The sequence below is a fragment of the Mus musculus genome, chromosome 1 (genome assembly GCF_000001635.26).
Source record: "Mus musculus strain C57BL/6J chromosome 1, GRCm38.p6 C57BL/6J".
Lineage (NCBI taxonomy): Eukaryota > Metazoa > Chordata > Mammalia > Rodentia > Muridae > Mus > Mus musculus.
The window spans coordinates 94036872-94056277 of record NC_000067.6 but is presented as its reverse complement, the minus strand read 5'-3'; the positions used below and the strand labels follow the sequence as shown (position 1 = coordinate 94056277).

Sequence of the window (19406 nt, the reverse complement as noted above, 5' to 3'; positions counted from 1 at the left end):
AAGAAGCTGTTGGGGAAGCCAGGTCAACTTCTGTACTTTCAGCCATCTGGCAAGATGCCCAAGCCCTACCCCAGCCCTTGCTCTCGCCTGCTCACCCTCATCCTGTCTTAGTCAGGGTTTCTGTGACTGTGATGAAACACCATGACCAAACCCAAGGCGGTGAGGAAAAAAGGTTTATTTGGCTTACACTTCCATATCACTGTTTATCATCAAAGGAAGTCAGGGCAGGAACGAAAACAGGGCTGAAACCTGGAGGCAGGAGCTGAGGAGACAGGAGCTGCATACTGCATTGCTCCCCATGGCTTGCTCAGCCTGTTTTCTTATAGAACCCAGGACCACCAGGCCAGGGATAGCAGCACCCACAATGGGCTGGGCTTTTCCCCACCAATCACTAATAAAGAAAACACCCTGAAGTCAGATCTTCTGGTGTTTTTTTAATTGAGGCTCCCTCCTTTCAGATAACTCTAACTTGTGTCACATTAACATAAAGTTAACTAGCCCTCCACTCAGCCAGGGGAGTCATCTTTTCAGTCCTCTACAGCTCAGAGCCTATTGGCTCTGCAAGCTTTCCCAGAAGGCACTGTGCTCATCACATGGCCAGATGGGTGTCCATCTCAGCCCAACTCGGCTTCAGGGGTTTAGTGAGGCTCCGTCACCAACAAAGGGCCAGATGAAGCCCTCTGTGCCAAAGTGACAAGACTGGAAGGTGTTCCCACACATAATAGAGACACACAGGGAGCACATGTACACAACATACACATAGGCAACAAACACACAGAAATGCACACTTAGAATTTAAATTCAGATGCACATTTAAACCACTACACTGGAGAAAGTTCAGGGGAAACAGGAGTTAGGGATCACATGTTTTAAAGAACAAGTACATGATAAAGTGTGTGGGGAGGGGGGGAGAGAGGGCAAGATGGGGGGGAGGGGCGAGGAGAGAGAGATTGATGTCATTTGGATCTTAAACTGGGCAGATAAATTAGTGTTCCTCCTTTAGCTTCTGGGAAATGTTTCAAAGCAGGGCAGAACAGAGAGTTTTTATTTGCAAACACTATTAACCATTTCCTGTTTCAACCTCAGAACCACCTGTGAATCTGCTTGTTACCTGGGCTGCAGGGCCCTGTGCCCCCATGACGTTTCACTCTACCCAGTAGGCCACCATGGGTTTGGGGTTTAGATTCTGGCCACCTCTCTACCTTCTGTTTCCCTTGGAGTTGTTTCAAAATGATCCTTTGGTTTCCTGAACGTTCTGTGCCTGTCCCACCTAGATGGAAACTTGCCATTACCTCCAGGGTGTGGGTATCCCCTCTCCCCAACTTTCCGACTATGCTGTTTTTGTGACACAATCTTGATGTCAGCATCCTGGAAACTCATGCTTCTCTGCCCTGTCCAGAAGGAAGGATGGCCCCAGGAGGACTTCTGAGGACTTCTGTCCATGAGCCCCACCAACTAGGATCTTCCTAGTTGCCACAGTGAATCTATGCCACCAACCCTGGCTCAGTACTCAAAGGGACTACTAGCAGGCTGACGTGTAACAAGAGAATGCTTCAGGGAATGATGCCCCTCAGAGCAACAGGCACCTGCTCTGCCATACTGTGCAGGCAGCTGGCACAGTGGAATAGCATGTCTGTTGGGAATTGTGTACTAGTGGGAGGTAGTATGTGTGTTGGAAACTGAATGTCTATTGGGACATAGCATTTATATTGGAAGATAGCATATGTATTTGAGGAAGGCATGAGCCCTGAAGATTGCATGTGTGTTGTGGGATAGTATATGTATTTGAGGCTGTGTGGGTTCTATCATGTGTATTGGGGATTGCGTGTGTGTTAAGAGATAGCATTACGTAGGACTCTATTGGGGAATAGAGTGTGTTAGAGATCTCATATCTGTATCTGAAGATAGCATGAGCCCTGAGGATTGTGTGTGTTTATTGCAGGATAGTATATGTGTTTGAGATTGTGTGGGCTCTATCATGTGTGCTGGGGATTGCATGTGTGTGGCTATTGGCATAGGGAAAGTAATTAGGGCTACCCCAGCAACAGCCTTGCTCCTCACCACACTGCTAGGGAGGAAAGGAGAAAGTAAGGACCAGAAGAAGGTACAGCAGAAGGGGAAAAGAGAAAGATAGGCAGAGGTCCTTTCACTCTCCACGGAAAGATATTCCAGTACCTGCAGGCCTGAGGTGTTGTGGAAAGCAATAGGGATGTGCTGACAGCCTGCTGCTCGGGCTCCTGCTCCTCTCCAGTCCTCATGATCTGCTCTGTATAGTCTGAGTCCCATAGGAAGATTCTAGATAGAACATCAGAGCAAGGCAGGGTGGAATCTGTCCAGAATTCACAATAGGCTCATAGCCAGTATCTAATCACCTAGCCTTGACAGGGGTCTTGCTACCCTGAGCATGCCAGAAAGACATAAAGGTATAAAGGAGGCTCTGTAACAGCCAGGCGTGGGGAGGGGATCCCCCTAGCTTCTGCCCACAGGCCCCATGCTGAGACTGGAGGCGGCCAGTCTGTGCCTCACACTCTTTTTCCATTTCTGTGCTGTTCAAAGTAATGTTTCCTTCCCCACCAAGCTAGTGCCTCTGAACCTGGGTGGCTGAGGCAGTTGCCAGATGGTTTCCAGGCGGGCTGCCTATTTTAGGGTGGTGAGACCCACACATCTCATTGCTAATATTAGCAGTTTCGTTTTCCCTTTTTTTCCCATTCACTGTGGCGAAACACAGAGAGCAGAATGATTAAATCATCAGAATGCCCCAGAAATGACTAGCCAGCCAGGTACTATGCATGCACACAAGTCGGCCCACCCCACCTAATCCCAGAGAGACAAGCAGGAGGTGAGGTGGGCCTCCACCTCCTAGGGACTGAGGAAAGTTGACTGGGAAAGACCTAGAAATTGAGTCTACCCCAGCCTGGTGTTAGGTTTTTCTCAGGGGAAGAGAAAGATGCAGGGCAGCAGAGCTAGCAAACCTAAGACAACTATAGAAGCAGAGAAAACAGTGAGATCCGGGCAGCAGATCCAGCATCTTGAAAGGAAGAAAAGCCTTAAGAGAAAGCAAGACCAGGCCCAGGGTCTTTCTGAACCTACAGGGGTGTCTGGAGAGGAAAGGCATCGTCTCGGGTCCTAGGAAATGTTCACTATAGCCCTTCGAGGCCTCCTCTGACCCATCAAACGGGAGCATGTGGGATAGCTGGGCTCTTGCTCCTCAGTAGTAAAGGACTAAGGCATAGCTCAGGGCATTCAAGGCCACGCATGGCAGACAAGGTAGGGGAGGGTCCAGCTTGCCCTCGCTGCGGCCATAGGTACCAAAGCCAGGCCTCGACACCCACCCTCCAAAGGGACAAGAGTCTGGCCCTAGTTTCAGTCTCTCTCAGCCCTGGGAGCTAAGGCTCGATCGGGGTACCAGGAATGGAAAAGACCAAACCTACCCACAAGAGGGGCTAGAAATGGAGAGGACCCCATAGCAGGACAAGAGGCAAGGACAGCTAGTCAGAGAGAACCCCCCCTCTCTGCTCCCCAATCTCTCACTAGTCCCTTACCTGCTCCTCCCAGGCATCGTTCCCTCCCACTCCCCTCCCCCTTCCATGCCCCTCCCCCACCTCTAGTTGCCTGTTCTCCCACCCTTGTGGAGGTGGAGGAAGAGGGGGCGGGAGCCAAGAACAGGTCTCCTCCCTCCAACATGACCTGGGACAGTTTCCTTTCCGCTACAGACAACTCTGCCTGAGCAGCGGGGAGGAGGAAGAGGAGACTGCTACTGAAGGCGACACTGCCAGGGGCTCTGGGCATGTGGGTCCGGCAGGTACCCTGGTCATTCACTTGGGCTGTGCTGCAGTTGAGCTGGCAATCAGGGTGGCTTCTAGGTATGTGGCTCCTAGGGATGTGGGATCAATTGGGGTTGGTGGCTGGGGCAGGGCTTGAAGAAACGTTCACCCTCGGTTCCTATTACTGGAGGGGAGGAACACCTGTGTCCCTGGTTACACGGATTGGCTCCTGGTTACACAGATTGGCTTTAGGTGGGTTTTACAGGTGAAATGCCCCCTGGGGCTCAAAATCCACCCCCTCCTTGCTTTTAGACAGACAGAACATTTATCTAACGTCAGTTGATCTTCTGTGTCCCTCTCTGTGAAGCGATGGTAGGTCTGAACAGAGCTCTGACCTCAGCCACTGCTTCAGGATTCTGGCAGGCCCTGGTATCCTTGGCCTTTCTCTATGTTTTTCTATGGTTGGGGACATCCCTACATGGAGCCTGCCCTACACACTGTATAGATGACTGAAGATCCAAGAGTATAATCAGCTGTCTACCCTCATGGACAAGCTTCCCGTGCTAGCATTTCTGGGGGACTCCCGAGTTCATATCCCTGGCCTCATAGCATCCTGGGGGTGGGGGGTGTGTGAAACGGAGAGGTCCAGGAATCCTGCTCAAATTCCTCACAGTGAAAACACAGCTCCCTGTACTCCTTACTCCTCACTACCCTGTACCCCTTGGCCCCTGCCCACCCTCTGGACTGAGCCAACCTTCACTGAGAACCTGGTCCTGGGACCAGAGGGAACTTTGTTTCTCCTGGATGTCAACAAACTCCTAGGTCAGAGCTACACCTGCGGCGCATGGAATTGTGGCCTAGACAAGCTTATACTCTTGTGCTGCCTTAACATCTTTGACCTGCAATGATGTTCCTTTGCTCATATGACGTCCCAGTCACCTTCACCCCAGCCTCTTCACTACCGTGAAAACAGGATGGGACTGGGAGCTGGGTGCTGGGTGCTTACCACCACAGGCCCTCTCCTGGGTTGCAGGCTAAGGCTGGTTGGGAAGCCAGGGACATTTTCCCTCCACGTACCCTCTTAAGATAGCCCATGGTTTGCTGTCAAGACTGGATGGAGGAAACAGACCTGAACATGGTAGATGGTCTGAGGCCCTAGGGTGAAAGATGTCCCTTGGGGAAACCTTGTCAGGAAACCCACGGAGCAAAGTCGGAAGGATTATGTGTCATTGGAGAGAAGCAACTGAGACAGAAAGGGGACTATGACTCACTCTGGTGACCTGGCACACTGGGCATGTCCGCAAATGAAGCTTTGATGAGACAATATGGAGATACAGATGTATTTATGCAGGCCTACTGTAGATTGTCTCTGACAAATGTCTCAAAGTGGCATGCCTCCTTCACGACCTGAATAGCTCAACGTGGGACACCTCACAGGCCAGTGCCATTTGGCAGCCGTGGACCTTTAGTCTAGTGCATTTCTTCCCTCCTGATTGGCCGCCCTTCTTTCTCTCTGTTAGTCCCACAGACAGTCCCTCTCATGCTGACTGTTTTAAAAGTCTCCCAACCTCAACAGCGGCTGTCTAGTGTCTAAGATGAGCAAAATTCAGGCTCAGAAATGGATCATCTCATACTCAGACTAAAGACAGCCATAGTGGATCGTGCCCATCAAAGTTCAAGACCAGTCTGGGCTGCCTTATAGGAAGAAAAAAAAAAAAAAAAAAAAAGTTAGTCCATAAAACCATTGGTGAGCATGGTGATCTTGGGCTTGTCTAATGTTCAGACAGCCCTGATTCAGAGTTTATGGGTACATTTTTCCCAGTTGTGTCTAAGGAACACTATCAACATGTGTGCTGGACCTCTGGCTCTTACAGCCTGATCACACACTCTTCTGTGATTTTTCCCTGAGCTTAGGGGTTCCATTCCAAATATACCAGTCAGTCTCTTTAGCATTTTCTCATTCACATTTTTTCCTTTTGTTCTTTTGTTGTTGGGGGGCTTGATTGTTTTGTTTTGTTTTGTACCTTATGGTGTATGGCCTGTGTGTATGTGCATCATGTGTGTGTCTGATGTCTGTAGAGGCCACAAAAAAGCATTGGCTTCCCTGGAACTAGAGTAATAAATATATGGTTGTGAGGTGCCGTGTGGGTGCTGGAAATTGAATCTGGGTCCTCTGGAAGATCAGCCAGAGCTCATAACTGCTGAGGTATTTTTCTAGCCTATAACTTGGTGGAAACAAGTATTGCCTTGGCCATGAGATTTACTCAGACCATCTGTCAAAACTGCCAAACATATCCTCAGACACATTTCTTAAAGTCAGATTTGCTTTTTTGTAATTTATACCTTTGAAAAATATATATCATGTACATATATGTGTATACACACCTGTGTGTGTGTGTGTGTGTGTGTGTGTGTGTGTATATATATATATATATATATATATATATATATATATATATATAAAACTTATGAAATCCATCTAGCTTTGCTCATGTGTACACATGTTCAGGGTTGACCGTTTGGGACTGGACAACCTATGTGGGAATTCCATGTCTCTAAGGCAACTGATCCTCCCTCTGTCATTAGCTTCCTATAGCTCTTTACATAGGGATGGGACCATGTGGTGTTCCCTCTGTTCACAACTGTGTGTCAAGTGATGTTATAATTATGTTTATCTTGTATTTAGTCAACCATGATTCAGAATTCATGGGTGCGCTTTCCCTGTCAAGAGAACACTATCAACAGGTGTCCTGGGCCTGTGGCTCTTAGAACCTTATCACATTTTCTTCTGTGTGCCTTAGGCTTAGAGGTTTCATCCCACACATACCAGTTGGAGTTACACAACCCACGGTCACCTACTCTCTCTACATTTTGAACATCTGTGTATCTCTGCATTCATCTCCTTATGCTGCAAAAAGAGTCTTCTTTGATGAGGGATGAGAGCTAGACTTATCTATATAAGGATAGATAGTTGGAAAACAGTTACAGAGGATAGATAGATAGATAGATAGATAGATAGATAGATAGATAGATAGACGGACAGACAGATAGTAGATAGATAGAAATATATTAGTTTAGAAACTGACTTTTTTCTTTTTTGAGACAATGTCTCATCAGATTTCCCAGGCCAGTCTCAAACTCAAAATTGTCCAGTACCAGTTTCACAAGTGCTGAGATCCCAGGCACATACAACTTCACCTGGTTTATTGGTTCAGCCTTCCTTGGCTTGGCTGGATGGTTGTCACCGAGTACCACAGTTGGCGGAGAGGGGCTTTAGGAAGCATTGTCTCAGACTTGAGGTTCTTTTTATTCCCCCAAGCCAGTTTCTCTGTGTGGCCCTGGCTGTCCTGAAACTTGCTGTGTAGATCAGGCTGGCCTCGAACTCACAGAAATGTACCTGCCTCTGCTGGGACTAAAGGTATGTGCTACCACTCCCAGCAGGCTTCAGGTTCTTAAGTTGGAACTCAAGAGAAGAGGATGTTCAGTCCCTGTAGGCCAGTGTGTGCCAGGTCCCCCTCCTGCCTCTGAGTGTTCCAGCAACCTTTAAGTTTCTTGGTATCTAGACACACCTCCACTTCTGCCTTCATCCGCAGGTGTCAGACAGTGTCCGTAATTCCCTTTCTATGCAGACACCAGTCCTACTAGCTAAGACCTTACCCTTATCTTAATCCTATAGCTAGCTCCCACTCCTACCAAAGTTCTAACCTGAGGTCCTGGGGTAAAGATTCCAGCATGAGGTTAGGAACAACTCATCCCCCATCTCCCACTTTCTCCCATCACTGTGATGCTCTGGATCACTAAGCATCAGTGGCAAGTGTTAGAAAGCCCTTTATCCCTCATCCTCCCTAGTTCTCTGGGGACACATCCTCCCCTGGATGCAGCAAGAGCTCTGACATCATGCTTCTGGATGGCTTGCTTCTCCCTGGCTGGGACCCTTGTGAGAGACGGTTTTGGCTGAATGTCTGTAGGTCCCCTGCTTCTCCTTTGGCTTGGTAAGCCTGTGCCCTTAACAGCCTAGGCAGGAGATGTGGAGTGTCTGAAGCATCCCACACCTACTTGATACTATAGCTCTCCTAATCCTTCTAGGTGCCCTTCTGGGATCCTCATATTGAGGATATTTCTCCAGGTGGACATGGGGAATACAATCCATTTGTAACAAATAAGGGACCCCCTGTCACCCGCCTGACCATCCTTTCACCCAGATAAGTCTTGCCTAAATAAGGTATTGTGTGCGTCTGTGTGGTTATGATTGGGCCCTAGCACTCAGGAGCCTGTGGTCTGCAGTGAACTTGTCTTGTGGCCCTCTAGCCTCAGGCTCTGACTAACAGGACTCTCCCTCTCAACCTCCCAATGCTAACCAGAACATGCCACCCACCCATCAACTCACCTTTGTACACAAATTCAAGAGCGAGCTCAGGGAAACCAAGAAGCTCCCTGTCATTTCTGATTTCTATCTTCTATGCAGAACGTGTAAAGGCTAAAAAGCCCACGAAGGCTCCCTGGAGGAGATAGCCTTGCTTAGTGCCTTTTCTGTTGTTGTTTTTCTGGGTGATTTATGAAGAATGAGGTTTGATCACCACAGGGTTCTAGGAGTTGGGAGTCTGGAGTCAAGAGTGGCCTCTGGTGAGACCTCCTTGCCAGTGGAAAGATTGCAGAGTCCCCAAAGTGGTTCCAGGAATCATATCGAAGGACAGAGCTCAGTCTTACAAACCCGCCTCCTTGCTAGACAGCACTTGATCCAACAGTCTGTGAGTGGCTTTCCAGTGGCCTCTGCAACTCTCCCTTCCCAGTATCACTAGTTAGTATATTACTTTGGAGTTAGTGTTCTGGGGTCAGACATTCACTGATGGCATGATCCCTGGTGAAAGCTCCCAAATCAGTTGGACAGAAATGAGGCTGAAGATCAGAAAGCTAACTTATCACCATCAGGACCCCCCACTCCGGACCTCCAGGGGCAGGAGTCCTGAGATAGGTTGGGCAGGGGAAAGGAGATCTTTATCATCACAATCTGATCCCCATACCTCACTAGGTCAGTAGAAAAGGGGTGACTTCAATGAGGCTGCTTCTGGGTGCATTCCCAAAAGGGGTCCCAGCCAGTCCTAGGTTCTCATACCCTGGTTAGAGACCCCCAAATGAGAGACAATGTGGCCTAAATGTGAAGAGGGAGCCAAATCTCTTCAGTGGCAAGCACACTGCCAAGCAAAAGTCAGGCTGCTCTGTTGATTTTTACAAATGAAAGGAGTGTCTGTGCGTGTTTGTGCATGTACATACTTATCGCATGTATGTGTTTATCTACATGTGTGTGAACTGTATGTGCAGGCCAGAGATCCATATCAAGCATCTTCTTTAATTTTTCTCCACCTTAATTTTTGAGACAGGGTCTTTCTCTGAGCCTGAAACACACTGACTTGTTGGAAAGCCAGGTTAGCTCCTCAACACGCCCCAGGGGTCCTCCTGTCTCTGCCTTCCCAGGACTGGGATATCAGGCACGTGTGTGCTGCCACAACAGCCTTAAATAAGTGCTAGCAATCAGCCTTGTTTGCTTGGCAAACACTTTAACAACTGAGCTAAAAACCAAAGACCCATGAAACTTACACGGGTGTCAGTTTTGATGTCCATGGGGCCAGAGGATGATATCCTGCCTCATTACTCTACTTCTATGCAAATTGTATGCGTTATTAACTCTGAGTCACCAATAATGAAAGAAAGAGAAGCATTTCTCCTTGGAGTCATTTAACCAAGAGAATCCAGATTAGAATTCTCGACTTCCTGTTCCACAGGGTTTCCACCCTCTGTCTGTCTGTCTGTCTGTCTGTCTGTCTGTCTGTCTGTTGTATGTCTCTGCCTGCCTGAAGATTGTCTTGTGACTCTGTCCCTGTGTCTCCTGTTCTGTAAATGTCATGGCTGTCTGTGTCTGTGAGTGTTATCTGTCTGCTGTATGAGCTCGCTCTCTCTCTCTCTCTCTCTCTGTCTCTCTCTCTGTCTCTCTCTCTCTGTGTCTCTCTCTCTGTCTGTCTGTCTCTCTCTCTGTCTGTCTCTCTCTCTGTCTCTCTCTCTCTGTCTCTCTCTCTCTCTCTCTCTCTCTCTCTCGTGTGTGTGTGTGTGTGTGTGTGTGTGTGTGTGTGTGTGTGTGTGTGTGTGTTTGTCCCTAGCAAAGAGGCTCTGTCTGTATTGAAAAGCATCGTATGGGGAGGTAAGGGGATACTTGACAGAAATCTTTAACAGAGTTTTACAAAGGATTAAGTCACTTTCTCCAACTGATCTCCACTGACCCAGACAAGCACCACTATCAACCAATACCCATAACTGGAGGTTTTCAACCTTTGTGATAGATTGTAGAATATTGCTTTCAGCCTTTGTCTCTGCTGTTTTCAGCTGGATCAGGGTCTGGACCAACACCTAACTTAAGATTGCTGCCATGCATTGCTTATGTTGTAAAAAGCCGATGACATGGGAAATCCAAGGTAGTTGTTTGTTACATTGTTCTCTTGGAGGCAGGTTAAAGCAGGGTTTGGTGGTACCAGGCCTTAATCCAAGCACTTGGAAGGCGGAGGCAGGCAGATCTCTGAGTTTGAGGCCAGCCTGGTCTAGGGTGAGTTTCAGGACAACCAGGGCTACACAGAGAAACCCTGTCCTAAAACACTTAAAAAAAAAAAAAAGTCTGAGTCTGTGTACATAACCTTAAGTGAATTAATAACTCTATGAGGCCCTTTATTTCCTTGCGACAGCATTTTCCACTAAACCTGAAACCTGTGTTTTTCCATCCAAAATGACTGGCCATAAATCCCCAAGGATCCCCCTGTCTCTGCTGCTACGATGCTGTGATTGCAGGCATCCTGTCTGCCCGTCTATTATCTGGGTGCTGATGATCCAAACTTAGGTCCCCATGCTTGTGTAGCAAATGCTACACCTGCTGGGCCACCTCCCCAACTTTCCATTCTCTCTCCTGTGAAGCTGCTAGTTATGCAGACAGCATCAAAATAGTGGAACTCACAGTTCAGGGACCCAGGGAAGTCCTCACCCACTGTGCCCAGATAGCAGGATTGTCCCACCTCCTCTCTACCCACCACCTGTGAATTAATCACAAGTCTGTCTTTTTTTTTTTAATCCAGGTTCTTTTTTTTTTTATTTATTAGATATTTTCTTCATTTACATTTCAAATGCTATCCCCTTTCCTAGTTTCCTCTCTGAAAGTCCCCTATACCCTTCCCCACACCTGCTCCCCAACCCACCCACTCCTGCTTCCTGGCCCTGACATTCCCCTATACTGGGACATAGAATCTTCGAAAGACCAAGAGCCTCTCCTCCCATTGATGGCCTACTAGGCCATCCTCTGCTACATATGCAGCTAGAGACACAAGCTCTGTGGGGTACTGGTTAGTTCATGTTGTTCCTCCTATAGGGTTGCAGACCCCTTTAGCTCCTTGGGTACTTTCTCTAGCTCCTTCATTGAGGGCCCTGTGTTCCATTCAATGGATGACTGTGAGCACCCACTTCTGTATTTTCCAGGCATTGACATAACCTCACAAGAGACAGCTATAGCAGGGTCCTGTCAGCAAAATCTTGTTGGCTTATGCAGTAGTGTCTGGGTTTGGTGGTTGTTTATAGGATGGATCAGAAGTCTGTCTTTATCACAGCGTGACAGTTTCTGCCTGCAATCTCCACACTTAGGAAGTAGAAGGAGAGTTGTGAGTTCAAGGCCAGCCTCAGCTACTTAGCCAGTTCCTGTCTTTTAAAAAGAAGCTACCATTATGTGTTTTAACCACTGTGACACTTCATTTCCATTTGCCTTTATGTTCCACAGGCATCCACAGCATGAAAGGGAGACTCAGAGGTACTGTCTGGGGTCTCGGCCACTGAAGTAGCTATCTCACATTCTCAGAAGTGCAGGGAGCAGGGATCACTGCAGTAGCTTAGTGCTGACCCCTCTAGCTGTCATCATACTCAGCCCAATTTCCAGCAGCTTTCCCAGGGGCCTATTCATTACTGGGGGTTGGGAGGGGGGACTTTACTCTTTATGGATGAACTGAATGTCTGAGGGTATTTTCCCTATGGTATTACTACCTGGTAGCCTCTGGAGATAGATGCTCTCTTGCCAAAGCCTGTTCCCTCCTGTCCATCCCTCTAGCAAAACATCCTCTGTGAGGAAGCCCTCCCTTGATTTCTTCAGGCCCAGCACAGGCACACTGAGAGAAGGCACATCTCAGTTCTATGGAAGAATTTTGAGGGGAGATGGCTAGGAGGAGTAAAGAGGCTGTGGGACACAGAGAGAACAGGGTCTACTCTGGGGAGGGAGGCAAAACCACCAGGACCTAAACAGAGCCCTGGGATGGACACAGGCAGAGACCTATAAAAGGACAGAGACCTGGGAAGTCACAGGTCCTGCCATCAGAGGAATAACAAAGAGCCAGTGATAGTGACTCAAACTGTCACACATTCAGATAGGAACACAAGAGATCTGGAAGCAAACAACAGATGAGACAAGGATCTGCCATCTGTTAACAAATGTCTATACAAGAGCTCATCTGGGACAACCTAGGGGTCAACTTTGAGAGGCAGGTAGCAGCTGGTTCTCTGAGGACACACCATGGTTCCAAAGCCAAGTAGATGGGATCCCATCAAAGGGTATGGGAGATGGTAACTGGACAGAGGTGCCTAGCATACTCACAGATCACAGGTGACCTTGGGCAGGTGTGACAATCCTGCCCAAAACAAAGAAGGGGTATTGTGCCATTTTAGTTTTCTGGGGCTCTTCTGGTCCCATGACTCTGGAAAGTCTTGAGACTCTGGAGATTGGGGGTTCAGTGTGGCTGTAGTAGTGGATTTAGGTGGATCAGAGTAGTGTTGCACAGACTGAAGACTTCCTGGAGTACTGGTAAAGGGACCCCAGGTTTCCAAGGACCATAGACCAGACCACACTGATAGAGCCTAAAAGGATGGGATGTGTCTACTTTGTCAAATCTGAGTCTAACCATAATGTAGTTGCTGGAGGCTTTCTTGAAAAAGGCTTATATGTTTCTTGAGTGGATGTTTAAAGAAAAGAGCCATTGACACTACTATGTTGTGACCTGCTAGCTGTGTTTGGACACACAATTTCAAGCCAAAGAAAGAGTATTTAGAAGTCCCCATCGTGGTTGTGTTCCCTTTAAGATGAAACAGAACTTTAAATGGGAAGACATCATACTGGCAACCCCTAGCCTGGGCCTAGTTCTTCCGAGGCCCCCTGACACCGCTGGTTCTTCTGGCCCATAGAGACCAATGTGGACCACTGCTCACCCTGCCCAGAACCATATGACCCAGTCTTCACCAACTCTGCATGGAATCTAGGGATCCTGGCCCTTGAGGAGCGCCAGACCCAGCTCATAGGCCACGCCCACCCTCAGGTCTAAGTGACATTAGATTATCTGTATGTTCATCATCCATGGTACAGCTGAGAACATCAAGGAGGGAAAGTGGCAGTCCTACTTTTCGCCATGTGGTGATGGAGACCATTTCTGGGCAAGGCTACATGGTGCGGATGGATGTCTCTGGGTTTGCCTCTGCTGAAGTCTGCTTGCTCACTGCAGACAGCTCTGCCACGTATCTCTGGCTTCCTTTCTGCGCTGGAAGATTTCACATACCTTGTTTGCCAGGTGTTTTGGGCCTCAGTTCTCCCCCCATCCAGCTTCTCCCTAACTGGCCCCTCTTCTTTGCCTCTGACCCCTGCTTTCTGAGCCCATAACCTTAGCTGTGGCAGCACAGCCTCTCTCTTTGTACCCCTGGGAGGGAACCATGCCCGGTTAGTATTGTCAAATACCCCACATCAGAGGCGGGTGTGAGGTTTGGGGTGCAGTGCCCTGGGCCATGTAATCGGGTAGAATTCCCTCCCTATATGACTACTCAATCCGTGGGAGGAGAGGGCAGAGGGCTGGAAAGGATGCAGCTGGGGACATGTCTATTCGCACTGGCGCTTTCTCTACGAGCCCCAGTTGCCAAATGACTACATCGGCTAAAGAGAGCTGGCAGCCCAGACAGAGTTGAGGCCAGAGCAGCTTCAAAGATGTCTTGGTGCCTGTTTCCTGTGTGCATGTCAGTCTCCTCTGGGTAAGGCCCACATGTGTGTGCTCAGCAAGTCTGTATTTCCTTGACCCTGAGCCTTCTGACCGTACCTACATACCCAACCGCACCTATATACCCGACCGCAGGTTCAACTGCTGACATCATATGGGTCCCAGTAGTGGGTACTTTTGAGTGCTGGTGGAATGTTATGTGTTATGTGTCAGTGTGCATTTATGTGGCAAGAAGCTTGCCAGTGCGGCAGGCATTTCCTGAGAAGAGCCATGAGACCCTGCATGCTGCCTGACCCTGGCAGTACCACCCAGAACACTTTATTTGGGTGAGCCTAGACCTTCTGTCCACTTGAGAGACAATGACACAGCTGATCTTTGGAGGCTTCTTGCTGTGACCTCTGATCTGGCTGGAAGACATGACTGCTACCCTATGCCTTCTGCTACTCAGGGTAGCTCTGACATGCTTGGTGGGCTCCCTGGGACAAAATACTGCCTGGACCCCAAGCTTACTAAAGAATCCACCCTCTCCAAGTCTGAGGTTTCCATGGAAACCCTACACTCCCACCTCACTATCCCACTGACCCTTCAGACAGAACTAGGCTAGCCAACCAGAAGTCTAAGACTGGAACATTCAGGTCAGGCCTGGAACATCTTGAACAGGAGTGGGAAGGTAGAGACATCTTCGGGGAAAATATCCCAAAGTCTCAAAGGACAGAATAGTAGCCTCCAGACCCTAGGTTCAGTTATGCTGAAGGAAGAGCCCTGCTTGTTGGAGGTTACTTATTCACAACCTACAAGAAGCTACAAGCTCCTAGGTAGGGGGAACTGCTTACGATATTCTGCCCTGGAATGGGTCTGAGAGCACATTCCTCTCCAGGGGGTTCAGAAAAGATGTCAGAAAGGGTGTACAGGCTCCTTCCTCACAGCTCTTTGTTCTTCTGCATTTCAGAGGTCCCCAATGGGCCCTGGAGGTCCCTCACCTTCTACCCAGCCTGGCTCACAGTGTCAGAGGGAGCAAATGCCACCTTCACCTGCAGCTTGTCCAACTGGTCGGAGGATCTTATGCTGAACTGGAACCGCCTGAGTCCCAGCAACCAGACTGAAAAACAGGCCGCCTTCTGTAATGGTTTGAGCCAACCCGTCCAGGATGCCCGCTTCCAGATCATACAGCTGCCCAACAGGCATGACTTCCACATGAACATCCTTGACACACGGCGCAATGACAGTGGCATCTACCTCTGTGGGGCCATCTCCCTGCACCCCAAGGCAAAAATCGAGGAGAGCCCTGGAGCAGAGCTCGTGGTAACAGGTGAGGCTAGTAGAACCTACGTGGGCAATTCCTTCCTGCCCAGAGACCTCTTAGGCTCTCTGCCATGGCTCTGCCTAGAGCCTTGACGACACTGCCCCTCTCCCTGTGGAAATCCTCAGATGCCCATTTACCTTTAAGGGATGGAAGGGCTTGCCAAAGTAGGGTGGGTGGCCAGTCACTGCCCATCTAAAATAGTCCCTTGGGACTTGGTGAGGACAGGGTGTGTGACCCTAAAGAAAATACACTATCGGTGTCCTAGAACTCTATTCTTTGTCATCCTGTAGAGAGAATCCTGGAGACCTCAACAAGATATCCCAGCCCCTCGCCCAAACCAGAAGGCCGGTTTCAAGGCATGGTCATTGGTATCATGAGTGCCCTAGTGGGTATCCCTGTATTGCTGCTGCTGGCCTGGGCCCTAGCTGTCTTCTGCTCAACAAGTATGTCAGGTAAGGCTCATCATACCCTGCTTCTGTCCTGCCAAACCTTGTAGTCACTGTACTTCACACATACGTAGATCACCAGAAGGGTGGTCATGCACCACACACACTCTGACCACTACAAAAGCCTGTGGCCGCCCCACCCACACCTAGCCTCAGGCTGCTGGCTTTCCTAAACAACTAGTGAGAGCTGCCACCTCCAGGAGGTCTGGTCATCAGCCAGCTAAGAGGCCACAGCTAATATCTGCTACATGCCTACCCTGTGTTGTGGTACACCAGGAAAGGGGACACTGATGCACCTGTGCCTGTGGCAGGCCCTACTCCTCAATTCATTGTCCTACCAGGAACTCCCCGTTAGTAAATGGGAAGGGTGCCCGTGGGGATGGAAAGGCTGGTGCTTGCCCATGGTGTAGATCTCTTCAGTGCCTGACACGCCCCTCCTGAGCACACAAAACACACACACACACACACACACACACACACACACACACACACACGAGAGAGAAAGATGGAGAGACAGAGGGAGGACATTCCTCCACTAGGGAAGATGGCTCTGTAGCTGCCCTCTAACCCAAACTGTGTGTCTCAACAGAGGCCAGAGGAGCTGGAAGCAAGGACGACACTCTGGTGAGTATGAGTTTTCTTTCTTGAGTGATCTATCCCAGGCCACCCCCAGGTCTTGGTACAGGTAGAGAGACCATGGGGCCTACAGGGCTAGAGCCTGGAGAGCCCAGCTCCCATTTTCTACCAGGCCCCCAGAGCCATATCCTGTTGTTCCTCCCAGCAGCTGACCCCACTGTGTGTACCCCTGTCGTGTCCAACGTGGTCACGACTTGTTTTCTTCTGTGCAGAGACAAGGGGCAAAAGTCAAATTTTGGAATCCTAAACCCGCCAGGAAACATTTAACGATAGAAACTGGGCCAGAAACACGAGGCTGCACCCTAAATATCAAGAAGTCAATGGGGAGCCTATGGCCTCTGTGGGTTCTGTGCCTGGGCAGCTGTTAGGTCAGGTCCCAGCTTCCATGACTGAGGTGAATTTGCTCTAAGAAGAACCCCAAATCCAGTGTCAGTCTGGAAACCCAGCATAGGGAAGGGTTGAGATTATGGGATGCACACACCACCCCCCAACTGACTATAACAATGGCTCTTTCTTCTCCCCCCTCCCCTGCCCCTTGAAGAAGGAGGAGCCTTCAGCAGCACCTGTCCCTAGTGTGGCCTATGAGGAGCTGGACTTCCAGGGACGAGAGAAGACACCAGAGCTCCCTACCGCCTGTGTGCACACAGAATATGCCACCATTGTCTTCACTGAAGGGCTGGGTGCCTCGGCCATGGGACGTAGGGGCTCAGCTGATGGCCTGCAGGGTCCTCGGCCTCCAAGACATGAGGATGGACATTGTTCTTGGCCTCTTTGACCAGATTCTTCAGCCATTAGCATGCTGCAGACCCTCCACAGAGAGCACCGGTCCGTCCCTCAGTCAAGAGGAGCATGCAGGCTACAGTTCAGCCAAGGCTCCCAGGGTCTGAGCTAGCTGGAGTGACAGCCCAGCGCCTGCACCAATTCCAGCACATGCACTGTTGAGTGAGAGCTCACTTCAGGTTTACCACAAGCTGGGAGCAGCAGGCTTCCCGGTTTCCTATTGTCACAAGGTGCAGAGCTGGGGCCTAAGCCTATGTCTCCTGAATCCTACTGTTGGGCACTTCTAGGGACTTGAGACACTATAGCCAATGGCCTCTGTGGGTTCTGTGCCTGGAAATGGAGAGATCTGAGTACAGCCTGCTTTGAATGGCCCTGTGAGGCAACCCCAAAGCAAGGGGGTCCAGGTATACTATGGGCCCAGCACCTAAAGCCACCCTTGGGAGATGATACTCAGGTGGGAAATTCGTAGACTGGGGGACTGAACCAATCCCAAGATCTGGAAAAGTTTTGATGAAGACTTGAAAAGCTCCTAGCTTCGGGGGTCTGGGAAGCATGAGCACTTACCAGGCAAAAGCTCCGTGAGCGTATCTGCTGTCCTTCTGCATGCCCAGGTACCTCAGTTTTTTTCAACAGCAAGGAAACTAGGGCATAAAGGGAACCAGCAGAGCTAGAGCCACCCACACATCCAGGGGGCACTTGACTCTCCCTACTCCTCCTAGGAACCAAAAGGACAAAGTCCATGTTGACAGCAGGGAGGAAAGGGGGATATAACCTTGACGCAAACCAACACTGGGGTGTTAGAATCTCCTCATTCACTCTGTCCTGGAGTTGGGTTCTGGCTCTCCTTCACACCTAGGACTCTGAAATGAGCAAGCACTTCAGACAGTCAGGGTAGCAAGAGTCTAGCTGTCTGGTGGGCACCCAAAATGACCAGGGCTTAAGTCCCTTTCCTTTGGTTTAAGCCCGTTATAATTAAATGGTACCAAAAGCTTTAAGAAGTGCTGTTCTACTTGTGGGTGTGTTGGGGCAGAGGCGATGGGGAGGAAGAGTTGCAGGGCTGGACTGAGGTTCTAGGCTAAGTAGGGCAGGCATCACCCCGCTCAAGCCCGGCTTGAGTCTGTCCTTACTATCACTGAAATACAGTCATGCTCTCTCCACATTTACATGTCACCCACCACCCAGGGATGAAAGACCTCAAGCACAGACATGGAGGAAGAGACATGCTCCAGACACCAGGCCTTCCTAGGCTCCCACAGCTACACACCCCAAGCTCCACCCCAGCAGGAAGATATCCTGGGCTGTTTGCCTGAGTCCCCTGCCATGTCCTTTATGAGTCCTTCCCAGCAGGGTTGATGTCATGTGCTGGGAGCCATCTCAGTGGGATAGGTGAAGTCTACCTTGTTGTAAGAGAGGTGTCTGTGGGTTCCTCCCCAGGACACAGGATAGGACTTTAAAAAAAAAATAGAAAGAAAGAAAGAGAGAGAGAGAGAGAGAGAGAGAGAGAGAGAGAGAGAGAGAGGAAGGGAAGGGAAGAGAAGAGAAGAGAAGAGAAGAGAAGAGAAGAGAAGAGAAGAGAAGAGAAGAGAAGAGAAGAGAAGAGAAGAGAAGAGAAGAGAAGAGAAGAGAAGAGAAGAGAAAAAAGATAAACTGGTTCCTAACCCATCACTGTCCTGGGGTCTTGACTTGATCACAGAGGAAGGCAGACACCCGTCTCCGACCTCTGTCTGGATAACGGAGAGCCTGGCCCAAGGCCTTTGGGTGCTTGGGTGCTTGGGTGCTTACGGCCACCTATTCCCTCACTCCCTAGCCCTTCTAGTCCCTCCTGAGCTCACTACCATCACTCCATGTTGGGCAGGGGAGAAGGAGATGCCACTTCCTGGACAAGCAGGGTTAGAGGAGAGTGAGCCAGGGTGCTGGAAAAAAAAAACTCACAGGATCAACATAAAGAAGTCTGGTCGCACAGCTCATAGAAATAAGGTGGACATCAAGAAATGGGTGGCTCTCCACTGTTCAAGAAGCCCTCTTGGGTAGCAGGTGGAGTTCCAGCCTGTCCCCACCACCACCACAGGTGCAGATGAGGCATTACCTACAGTGGTCCTCAACCTTCCTACTGCTTCAAGCAACCCTTTAATATAGTTCCTCAGGTTGTGGTGACCCCCCCCCAACTGAAAAGTTGTTTTGCTGCTACTTCATAACTGTAATTTTGCTCCTGTTATAAGCCGTAATGTAAATACCCCTGTGGGGGTTCGAGACCCAAGGTGAGAACTGATGAGTTAGAAGTATGTGAGGTGGCTGCAGGAGAAGCAGGGTACAGACATGCCTGCCCACAGATCAGAGTGCTGCTCACGGTGGCTCCATACCACAAGCATGGTGGCTCTTCTTATTCGATCTATAAACTCAACATCATTCTGACTTTAAAAAAAAAATA

At 49.5% G+C, this 19406-nt stretch overlaps 1 protein-coding gene across 1 annotated transcript; it reads left to right on the top strand.

Moving 5' to 3' along the window:
* Nucleotides 1-3724: 3724 nt before the first annotated feature.
* On the top strand, nucleotides 3725-17973 carry Pdcd1 (programmed cell death 1). Its single transcript, NM_008798.2, is given in 5 exon segments — nucleotides 3725-3863; nucleotides 14763-15122; nucleotides 15407-15568; nucleotides 16152-16186; nucleotides 16740-17973. Coding segments are annotated over 5 exon segments (867 nt in total). The 5' UTR covers nucleotides 3725-3787; the 3' UTR covers nucleotides 16974-17973.
* The last annotated feature ends 1433 nt before the right edge of the window (nucleotides 17974-19406 follow it).